Source organism: Neopelma chrysocephalum, unplaced genomic scaffold (assembly GCF_003984885.1).
Source record: "Neopelma chrysocephalum unplaced genomic scaffold, ASM398488v2 Primary Assembly neopelma1_93, whole genome shotgun sequence".
NCBI classification, from domain to species: domain Eukaryota; kingdom Metazoa; phylum Chordata; class Aves; order Passeriformes; family Pipridae; genus Neopelma; species Neopelma chrysocephalum.
In genome coordinates, this window is record NW_020897755.1 from 984,584 (window position 1) to 995,192 (window position 10,609).

The 10,609-nt window shown below is 56.3% G+C and overlaps 1 protein-coding gene across 1 annotated transcript in view; it reads left to right on the forward strand.

Moving 5' to 3' along the window:
* Positions 1-9,621, forward strand: part of NTN3 (netrin 3) — a 31,066-nt gene extending 21,445 nt beyond the window's left edge. The window contains exons 4-7 of the mRNA XM_027693684.1: positions 1,367-1,516; positions 2,464-2,517; positions 8,835-8,909; positions 9,171-9,621. Coding sequence (XP_027549485.1) covers positions 1,367-1,516; positions 2,464-2,517; positions 8,835-8,909; positions 9,171-9,499 — 608 coding nt within the window. The 3' untranslated portion in view covers positions 9,500-9,621. The remainder of the gene's footprint in view (positions 1-1,366; positions 1,517-2,463; positions 2,518-8,834; positions 8,910-9,170) is intronic.
* Positions 9,622-10,609: the final 988 nt, after the last annotated feature.

The following is a 10,609-nucleotide window of genomic DNA, read 5'->3' on the forward strand; positions in this document are numbered from 1 at the left end:
CTCTATGGCGGGGCAAAGGGGCAGAGATTGGTCTGGCAGAAACCAAACTCATCCCTCAATGACACTGATCTTTTGTGGATTTAAGATGAGCAAAGCTGCCTTAATTACTAATCCAGGTAAAACATCCAGAGTCACTGAAAATCCTCCTTCCACTGCATGAAGAGAGATGGGCTTAGATGAACTGGATCCTGATTGGGCTGAGATTTATGTCCCATCCATAAGCTTTGCACCAGGAACACACCACTGGGGCCCAAGAAAGCCCCCGTGTTTCCAACGGTCCCACGTCGTGCCAAGACTCCCTCGCTCGCTGCCATTTGTTATCACAGCTGAGCCCCAAAATATCCCTGTCAGAAAGACGTCCGCTTCCAGTCCCAGCCAAGATCTGATAAGGATGGAGCATCTGGTCCCCATTAGAGGCTGCTCGCTCTGGTTTCTGGCTGTGCAGGAGGGGGCTCGAGTGCCATGGTGCTCCCACCAATCCCATCTGGTGAAAATTAGGGAAACGATAACATCAGGGGGCTGCGGGGGCGGGCGGGGGAGATGTTTTTGTTTTGCTTTGAAATCACGTTCAACTCTTACACTGATGGAGGCTGAGATAACCTCCTCCAGCTCGTAGCCAGCCCAGCTCCAAGCGAGCAGATGGGAAGGTCCTCTCCTGAGGGAGCATCTCCTTCCCACATCCCTCCATGTAGACAACCTCAGTGTGTCCATCATCCAGTGTGGTGTGATGGAGAGCCACTTAGGCATTCTTCTGAGGGTGGAGACCCAACTTTCACCCACCTCAGGCATGGCTTGTCCCTAGGAAGTCTGTGTTAGAAAGGCATGGGGTCATCCTTTGCCCAGGGTCTCCAGGAGTCAGGTGGCATTGAGGCTCATGAGCTTGGGAAGCATCGAGAAGACCCACTTCATCCTAAACCCAAGACAAGGTCAATATTTGTGTAAAAGCTCAATGTGGTTCAGCTCCATGGACTGAAAAGCTCAGAGGTCGGGGAGCAAGTGGAGAAAATGGCTTTTACTGCTCCAATAGGAGCATTTCCCTGGGGTTGAGGTGAGAGAGCTGGTGGCTGCAGACCCCTGTGGGAGTTGCAGTGTCTCCAGGGACTCATCCTGAGCATCCCTGTCAGCAGGCCCATACCCTGGCCAACTGCTTTGTCTGCTCACACTCCTGCCTGTGCTGCTCACAGCACATGTGGGGCCATGGTTGGTACAGACCCACGGGTCTGTGCCAGCTCCAGCAGCCGCTTTCCAGTGGTGCACTGGAAGGGCCCCATTCTCCTCACCTCTCTCAGGGTTGCACCTTGGGTCCAATTTGGGGTTTGTGTTTTGCATCCCCTCTCACATAATCTCTTCTCTCTCTCCCACCCAGCCTGTGACTGCCACCCCGTTGGTGCAGCCGGCAAGACCTGCAACCAGACCACGGGGCAGTGCCCGTGCAAGGACGGCGTGACCGGCCTCACCTGCAACCGCTGTGCCAAGGGCTACCAGCAGAGCCGCTCGCCCGTGGCCCCCTGCATCAGTGAGTGCCCTGCACCCTGCCTGGCACTCCGGGGCCCCCACAAGCACCAGGAGATGCCCCTTGGTCCCCCACCCACATTGGATGGCTTGCAGTGGGTGGAGGCTCAGACAAGAGAGGGTCTGTCCTTATGGGTGTTCTCCAGGAGGTGGTTGAGGAGGACGGTGGGTCACTTTGTGGGGTGGCCTGTGCTTCACATTCCCTAGTGCAAGAGGCTCTGGAAGACACCTTGGGTCAGTGCTTCCAGCCGGCTGAAACGGCTCTGCTGGGTCCCATCCTCCACCACAGCAAGTGCTCTCCTCACACGGCTGCGCCCGGAGCGTGGTCACGTCTGCGGCAGGGCCAGGGCCTGTGGGCAGCACAAAACCTTGTTTATAGCTGCAGTGGGTTTGAATTTGACCCAAGTGGCAAAGGGACAACTTCCCGCCCTGCAGCATTCACTGGGGCTGCTGGAGCAGTGGCAGTGTGGGTGAGCTGGTGGAGCTGGCTCCTCTCCCTCTCTTCTTCCCCAGATTTAGGGTTAGGACAGAATTTCCACCAGATTTTATTGCCAAGACTTCTCAGAAAGTGCTGTCTTTGCCCACATTTATCCCTGTGCTGGGCAGCCTGGATCATGCTGAGATCAGCCAAGCATCTGTCCGATGTCTAAACTGAGTTCAGATGAGCTGAGCATCTGGGGAACATCCATCCCTGGAGCACACACCTCCACACAGCCACTTAGGGCTCGTGAGGGTTGCAGCATCTCAGCCTGTCCCAGTTTACTGAACTCACTTTGGACATCTCCAGGTCTATTAGATGGCCTCTGATATTCAGGTCAGACTCATCCCATCGTCTTTCGTTTGTGACCCACAAAACCCCCTTGTAGTCCATTTTCAGAGGGCTTTTTCCCAGTTGTCACCCCTAGAGTTGGGGACCTTTTTCCTTAAGACACCTCTTCCTTTCTTTTCCAGAGATCCCTGCCATCAACCCCACCTCCCTAGTCACCAGCACAGAGGCACCTGCAGGTAAGTGCTCCATGTCCCTGGCCAAGTCCATGGCCCCAGCCCCACCCAGAGACCTGGGGGCCCATCCCAACTCCTGTCCCTGGCACACCAGGGGGAAGGGCTGAGCTCTGGCAAACCATGAATAGTGAAAAATTTCAATGAAAGTAGTGACTGAGATTTGAAATCCTATGTATTTCTGGAAAAGAGAAAACTAAGATTGATGGACTTTCTTGGGAAAGGCCTTCTCCATCCTCTCCAAGGAGGAGAGCAGGGATGCAGCCCACTGGGGCCTCTCCATCCCTTGGCAGGTTACGGCAGGGGTTGTGGCACATGGCACCAGTGGCTTTGTTTAACCTCCTTTTATTGGTGCCGGTGCCAGTGCCAGAGGTTTCTCCTCAGTGCCCTTTGCCTCTGCAGGGCCCCGGCGCTCTGGGAGGTGCTGGGGCACCGGATGTCTGGCAGGTTATCAGCTGCAGGCAGGCTCCAGGGCCCCTGTGCTGGGGCACAGGCTGCCAGGTCTCCCCTGGGACATGGGTGACATGGGGCTCACCTCACCCGGGTCTGCAGGAGTGAAGGGTCTGGGTATGAGCTGCTCACCCTGGCTGCACAGGGTGATGGGACCATGGGGTGATGGGGCAGTGGGAGGATCAATGTCACTGCTAAGGTCACCCAGTGAGAGGGGAGAGCTCCACTGAGGGGCTCCAGGCTTTGCACAGGCAAGGGAAGCACTGCTGCCATGGTCCTTAGAGCTCCTGAAGAGCTGCTCTGGCTCCCCAGGCTGGAGCAAGGTTGGCATCTCCCTGCATGCTGCAGGTTTACTCGTGCTCCTGCAGAGGCTCAGCTGGGGCCAGGCACTGCTGGGTGTGCATGGATGGTACCTGAACTGGTGGATTAGTGTCCCTCTTCCAGCCTAGCCATGGCCCAAGGTCCCACCAAAGTGCCCTGAGCTCCCTCGTGTCTCAGCACACACCAGTAGAAGTGCTGTGCTGGCCCCTGGACCCTGTGCCACCATGGCAGGATGCACCCAGCAGAGTAAGGAGGGCTGTAGCAGGGATTTTCTCTCTCCCCTCCTCTCCTTTCACAGTCCCATCAGCACTGCAGTGTGGCTGTTCCCAGCCATCCCAATTCTATCCCTCTGTAGGGATTCCAAGCCAGTGGAGGGGGAGAATCTATGGAAAGAAGATGCCCCCTCCCTCCTCAGGCCACCCTTCTTCCTGCTGTCCCCAAGACCTCAGTCTTCTCCCACATACCAGTGTGGTGGAATAGACATCCTGAACCATCCTCCACTCCATCCCATGGCACATGGTCCTATGAAGAGAGCAGGGGCACCCCCATCTCCCCACACCCATGTTTAATGAGCAGCTTCCCCCTGCCCTGGTCAGGGTACGTCTATCCCAGGGAAGCCTGTGTGCTTCTCAGAGAGCCAGTGCTCTGTTTGTGACCTTCTCCCCAGCTCCCCTTCCCATGGCCACCTTGCCTTGGTGGTGGAAAACACCAACAGCCTCTTCCCAGGCTGGTGTGTGCCTGGGATGTACTCCCCAGGCTTCTGGGAACATCTCCCAGCACGGCCCCTGCAGTCCTGTGCATGCCCTCGGTGGCTGTAGGAGAGGGGCAGGGACAAGGTGTGTTGAAGGTGTGGAGTTCTGGGCCCCTCACTCAACTAGACCAACACTGAGGGGCTGGAGTGTGTCCAGAGGAGGGAACGGAGCTGGGGAAGGGGCTGGAGCAGCAGGAGCAACTGAGGGAGCTGGGGGGGAGCTCAGCCTGGAGAAAAGGAGGCTCAGGGGGGACCTTCTGGCTCTGCAACTCCCTGACAGGAGGGGGGAGCCGGGGAGGGGGGTCGAGCTCTGCTCCCAGGGAACAAGGGTCAGGACAAGAGGAAAAGGCCTCAAGTTGTGCCAGGGGAGATTTATATTGGATATTGGGGAAAATTTCTTCCCTGAAATGGTGGACAGGCCCTGGCACAGCTGCCCAGGGCAGTGGTGGAGTCCCCATCCCTGGAAGTGTTCAAAAAGCGAGCAGACGTGGCACTTCACCGTATGGTTTAGTGGGCATGAGGGTATTTGGTCGAAGCTTGGACTTGATGATTTGGAGGTCTCTTCCAACCTTAACAATTCTGTGATTCTGTGGCAGGAGTAAAGCCTGTCAATGGGGGTGGAGAGGGGAGATGCACAGGAGGAGGTTGATAGCTCAGCTCCTTGCACGTGGCTCAGACTGGGAGCACTGCACAGCCCGGTGCCCACCCAGCACCCATGGGCACTGCCCAGCCCTCACAGCCCTACTCCACAGAGGCTCTGGAAAACAGGAGGTGTTTTCAGGACACGAGTTGAGCAGCCCTGCCTGGACCTGGCAGAGGTTTCACTCCACGCTGTGTCAGCGGAGGAGAGCTGGGACTTGGAGTGCACGTCTTGCCCAACAGGAGGATGCTGAGCTGAAGTGATGGTACCACTGCTGGGGGGGCTGTGTGGGACAGGGCAGACCACCACCACCTCTGCTCCTGCCTGCCCTGCCTACCCTGCCTGCTGTGAGGAGGGAGCTGGGAACACCAGGCTTTGGGAAAAGGAAAACACTGCCGAGAGGGAAAGGGGGATTTGAACAGTTTTATTGCCAACAGGGAGTGTTGTGGGGAGCGGAGTTAATCAAGGTGATTCCCCTCCAGTGCTTTATAAATAGGAACAGTCTCACAGTGATGTCTGAGCTGTTCAGCTGTGCAAAAATAAACCATGCTGGTGAAGAGCCGGGTTGTTTGCTTTGTTTTAGAGGAGCAGGTCTGCCTCAAACTGCCTCCAGTTTATTGTTGGTTTAAGATTTCTGGCTTCTAGCTCGAATATCTTTAATGCAAAGTATTTGCCTCTGCCCAGGGCCTGTGCCACTGGAGGAGCAGGGCACAGGGATCATCCTGCCCCTTCACTGGGGGGGTCAGAGGTGGGCTGCCCTGCCCCACACTGCCTGGGTTACCCAACTCCAGTGTGCTTGTGCCACAGGCAGGACTGGCCACAGCAGTGCACCCTGCCTGCTGCCTGCACCCTGCCTGCACCCTGCCTGCACCCTGCCTGCTTCCAGGACCTTGCCTGTACCCTGCACCCTGCCTGCTGCCAGCACCTTGCTAGCACCCTGCCTATTGCCTGCACCCCAATGCCCTCTGCCTGCATCCCTCTGCCCCAGGAGCCCCCAGCTCCCCCTAAGCAGGGCACTCCCCAAGGGCCCCTCAGCCCCTCAATGCCACACAGTCCTCCCACCCCAGGCAGCCTCCAAGCCCCTTCTCCCCCCATTTCCCCACCTCCCACCCTGCCTCTGGCAGCAGGTGCCGGCTGCAGGAACAGGGGGACATTGTTTGGGGCTGCCGTGCTCAGGTGCTGGGCTTCTCCCCCTCTCCCCATCCTCCTCCCTGCTGGGGTCCCATCCCTGGGTGTGTCCAGGCTTTTCACTGATATTGCCATCCTCTGCATCACTGTTCCCAGCTTTCTCCTGGCTTTCTGATCTTGCAAAGCCTTTGAGGTCCAGCTTTGATCTCTGTGCCTGAGTAGCTGACTGGCTTGGTGATGAAACGTCCTGGGTCCACTTCTCATAATTTTTATTATTATTATCTCAAAATATTTTCCACTTAGTGGAAAAAAATAAATCCATGTTCCCCGTTAGCAGAATTAACAAAACTCGTGGAGCACAAAACAGGGCTTTAAAGGAATTCAAAGTAAGCAGTAAAAGATTTGCAGCCATAACACCTAATTAAGTTACATCTCTCTTAAAAAAAAATATTCCTTTTTTTTTTCCAAGGAGAGGAGAAGTAAACCAGATGTGCAAACTTGCCACCTCTCACACACACTCCCCCCGCAGGGAGCCAGGCCAGTGGCTCTGGTTGCCAGCAGCCTCCTCCCACTCTGTCCCCGTAGCATCTCCCAGGGACGCAGCAGTGTCAGGAATGGGGCTGTAGCCCATCCCAGGGATGTCTCAGTCTCAGAGATCAGGCTGTAGCTTATCCCAAGGATCCATCAGTGCCTGAGATGGGGTTGTAGCATATTCCAGGGATGCAGCAATGTCAGGGAGGGGACTGTAGTGGATCCCAGGGATGCAGCAGTGTCGGGGGGGGGCTGCAGTGGATCTCAGGGATGCAGCAGTGTCAGGGGGGGCTGCAGTGGATCCCAGGGATGCAGCAATGTCAGGGAGGGGGCTGTAGTGGATCCCAGGGATGCAGCAATGTCAGGGAGGGGACTGTAGTGGATCCCAGGGATGCAGCAGCATTTCAGGCTTTGCGGGTGCACTTTCACCTGACCCTCGGACTGGGTCAGGTCTCTGCAGTCCCCCAGCCCTTCTGTGGGGCTCAGCTGCCCCATCCAGCTGCACAGACAATTCCCAGCCACAGCACCCATGTCTGCCCCACACCCGGTGATGGAGGCCATGTTCTCAGGGGCAAGTAAGGGAAACGCTTCCAGTTACATGGACTTTTTTTTCTCTTCCCAAGTTTCTTACATAAATGGAGCAGGAATTGATTTTACATTTGAGTAATGTTCCTCAGCACAAAACCATGGTTAAAAAAATCCCCAAACTACTCCCAAATTGTTAATTCCCAACCCCATTTTCTGCCTCTTTTGGATCCCAGTGTTATGTTGTTAATCACCAGCAGGAGCCCAGGGCAGTTACTGGATTTCTTTCTGTTTTCCTTTTGTCCCCATCACCGAAGGGAGGAGTGGCAGGTTGGCTGAGGCTGCCCCGCAGCCTGGTCCCACCACCCATCACCCTGCCAGCTGCAGGATGGGTTTTGTGCCCCTTTGCTTGGGGAGAAAAGGTCTCCTGTCTTGACAGGTGCTCCCCAAAATAAGGTGGGAGCTCTCTTTCATGTAGCAGGAAGGGACGGAGCAGTGCGTCAGGGATGGGCCTGTGGCACATCTCGGGGGATGCAGCAGAGTCTGGGATGGGGCTGCAGCATATCCCAGGGAATATAGCAATGTCCAGGCTGAGGCTGTAGCACATCCCAGGGATGCAGTGGTGTCTGGAATGGGGCTGCAGCGGTGTCTGGAATGGGGCTGCAGCATATGCCAGGGGATATAGCAGGCTGAGGCTGTAGCACTTCCCATGGATGCAGTGGATGAGGGCACCAAGCACTCCAGCGTGCTCAGCAGCCACCCTGCACGGGGAGGGCCTGAGTCCCTCTGCAGCTACCACTGCTCTCCCAGGGGATCCTGTGTCCCCTCCACAGCCACCACTGCTGTCCCAGGGGATGCAGCAGGGCCAAGGCAGCTCTGTCAGCCCAGGCAGAGGGGCAGTGTGGCAGCATGGGGGGAGCTGAGCTGCAAATCAGGGCTCACCCCCCTCTGCCAAGAATTAGCTTCGTGCTGCGCTGCTTCTGTCACTGACAAATTTGGAACAGGCGGCACAAAGTCCCAGATAAAAAGGAGCTGGGCAGAGAGGAGAACAGCAGAGCCCAGGGGGAATTTGTGCTCCCGGGCTTCTTCCTTTCTTCGTTTCTCCTCCTCCCCTTGGCACAGGGTGCTGTTATTCCCCGTCTTCCCCCAGACCCTTGCCTCCATCCCCAGTGATTGCTGTGGCAACCCACAAACAAAGACAACTTCAGAGGCTGCTGGCTCCATCCCGGGACACGGGGCCAAGCCAGAGGGAGAACCTGAAAAAGGGAGAGAAAAGAAGAAAGATGGGCTTAGAAAAAACATGCCATTTGGAAAGAGACAAATTGAGATGTTCAAAGGAAGATGGCAGGGGAAAGAAAGGAGAAGAACAGGGCTGCTTGGGGCAATTGTTGGGATCAAAGCCTTTGGGGAGAAGGAAAGAGGCATTCCCTGCCCTCCCTCTGCTTGAGATGCAAATCTGGAGGCTTTAGAAATGCACAGAAAAAAGCCTCCCGGAGGACAGGAGCCTTGGGGGGCAGCAGGAAGGGATGTGTGTGTGGTGGGGGACAGCCTGCTGGCCTCCCCAGCCCTTCTGGAGCAGCCTGAGCAGGGTATGCCTGGGCAGCAGGAGTAACCCGGTGGAGCAGAGCCACTTCCCTCTCCTGCCTCCTTCCCCCAGCCTGAGTCCCCTTCCCTGCTTATAGGAACCAAGGAGGCACAGGTCTCTGAAGGGGCTGCTCCTGAGGGTGCTTCCCACCACTCTGGCCCCTGAGGACTGAGTTGCCCTGAGGATCACAACCCCCTTGGTCTGCTGTCAGAGTCGTGGGATTGGTGCCATATCCTCTCTTCCCACATCACCCAGGTCTGCAGGGCCACAGTGGTTCTACTTGACTCTCCTTGTCCATGGCCCCTGCCTGCTCTCCACGGTGGCCACCCTCACCTCACTTGCCTTCCTCCCATCCATTCCTTTCTGCTCAACCCTCTTTTCTTCCCCTGCAGACTGTGACTCCTACTGCAAGCCAGCCAAGGGCAACTACAAGATTAACATGAAGAAGTACTGCAAGAAGGACTATGGTAAGGACCTCCAGCCTCCCTGGGCCATGCTGGGCTTTGCCACAGAGGCGGACGAGGGCTGGCTGTGGGTGTGGCAGATGCAGGCACCCAGGGGATGGGGAACACTCTGTATGGAGAGGAGTCCCCAAATTAGCCCTCCCAAAGTCATGGTGGATGAGGTGGGGGGGCTGCTGGGGACAGGCAGTTCCTGCCACCAAAGCTTCCTTTGTGGAGCTAGGCAAAGTATCTCCCATCACCATGCCTCCCCCTTTTTTCCCTCAGTGGTCCAGGTGAACATCCTAGAAATGGAGACGGTGGCCAACTGGGCCAAGTTCACCATCAACATCCTCTCTGTCTACAAGTGCCGCGACGAGCGGGTCAAGCGCGGCGACAACTTCTTGTGGATTCACCTGAAAGACCTGTCCTGCAAGTGCCCCAAGATCCAGATTAGCAAGAAGTACTTGGTCATGGGGATCAGTGAAAACTCCACTGACCGGCCTGGACTGATGGCCGACAAGAACAGCCTGGTCATCCAGTGGCGGGACGCCTGGACACGCCGCCTTCGGAAACTGCAGCGGCGGGAGAAGAAGGGGAAGTGTGTGAAGCCCTGAGGTGTTTCCACCCATCCTGTCCCCACCCCGTGCTCAGCCCCAGCCTGGCTGGGCACTGTCAGACTGCACCCACAGACTCTGTACATATATATAGTGTGAACGGACTCTCTGTCTATAGTGTATATTTTGGCAATGGTTTCCCTTTGTGTGTGCGTGTGCACGGCTGCGTGTGCGTGTCGGTCTTTTTCTCTAAGTGTGTATTAAAAATAACGCAGTAATGACAAACCTTTAATGAGGAGCAAAGTGGAGCAAGGTCCTGTGGGTGCCTGTCTGTGGAAGGAGCTCGGAGGGGATTGGTGTCCATAGCACTCATTTTATAGGCTTTTATATTGCCTTTAACACAGTTGTCTTCGGCCCAGTGTTGATATCTGAGTTGACAGCTCTCCCTTCTCCAGCATCCAGGGTATGACTCTTCCTCACTCTGAAAATGTGCTGCTGTCAGACCTCTGTCTGCCTTTCTCCTTGCCCAGGAGGAACAGGAGGTCGGAGTCTCCTGTCCTTCACCCTGATGTGCGTGCAGGGAGGCTGAGTGGAAACTATCCAGCCCTGCAGAACCACCAGCCCCAGGAGCTCTACCAGGAAGGACAAATGAACTTTTGCAAGGCCTGACTCCTCAGTGACCTTGGATTCACATGGACCAGCACTTCTGGCTGGGGCTGGACCCATGCTGTGCTGCAGTGCCATGGGGAGGAGGCAGGCCCTGGCAGTGTGCTGCTGGCCACCAGGGAGAAAGGGACAGACTTCTCAACCCCTCATTTTTACCTGTCCTGGGGCATAGTCCAGACAACCCAGTGGGAAAGACCTGAAGACACCCATTTTCCCCTCCCACGTCCACTTGCTCCCCCTGAACCTGGGCTGAGCAGAGCCATCCTGTATCATCGTCCAGCCAGCCAGGTCTATGCCCTATATTCTCACCTGGTGCCAACTGACATAATTCCACCTGCTTCTGTTGAGATGACACCAAGTGACCATGTGCCTTGGTGTGCATCCTTCAGAGCTGGCCGGACTGCATGCTCTCCTGGGAAGTATTTCTCTGGCCAAGGTTGTCCGAGGAGATGCACAAGGCAGAGGTGGCAGGAAGAGAGAAGAGCTTTCATTGATCCACCTCTA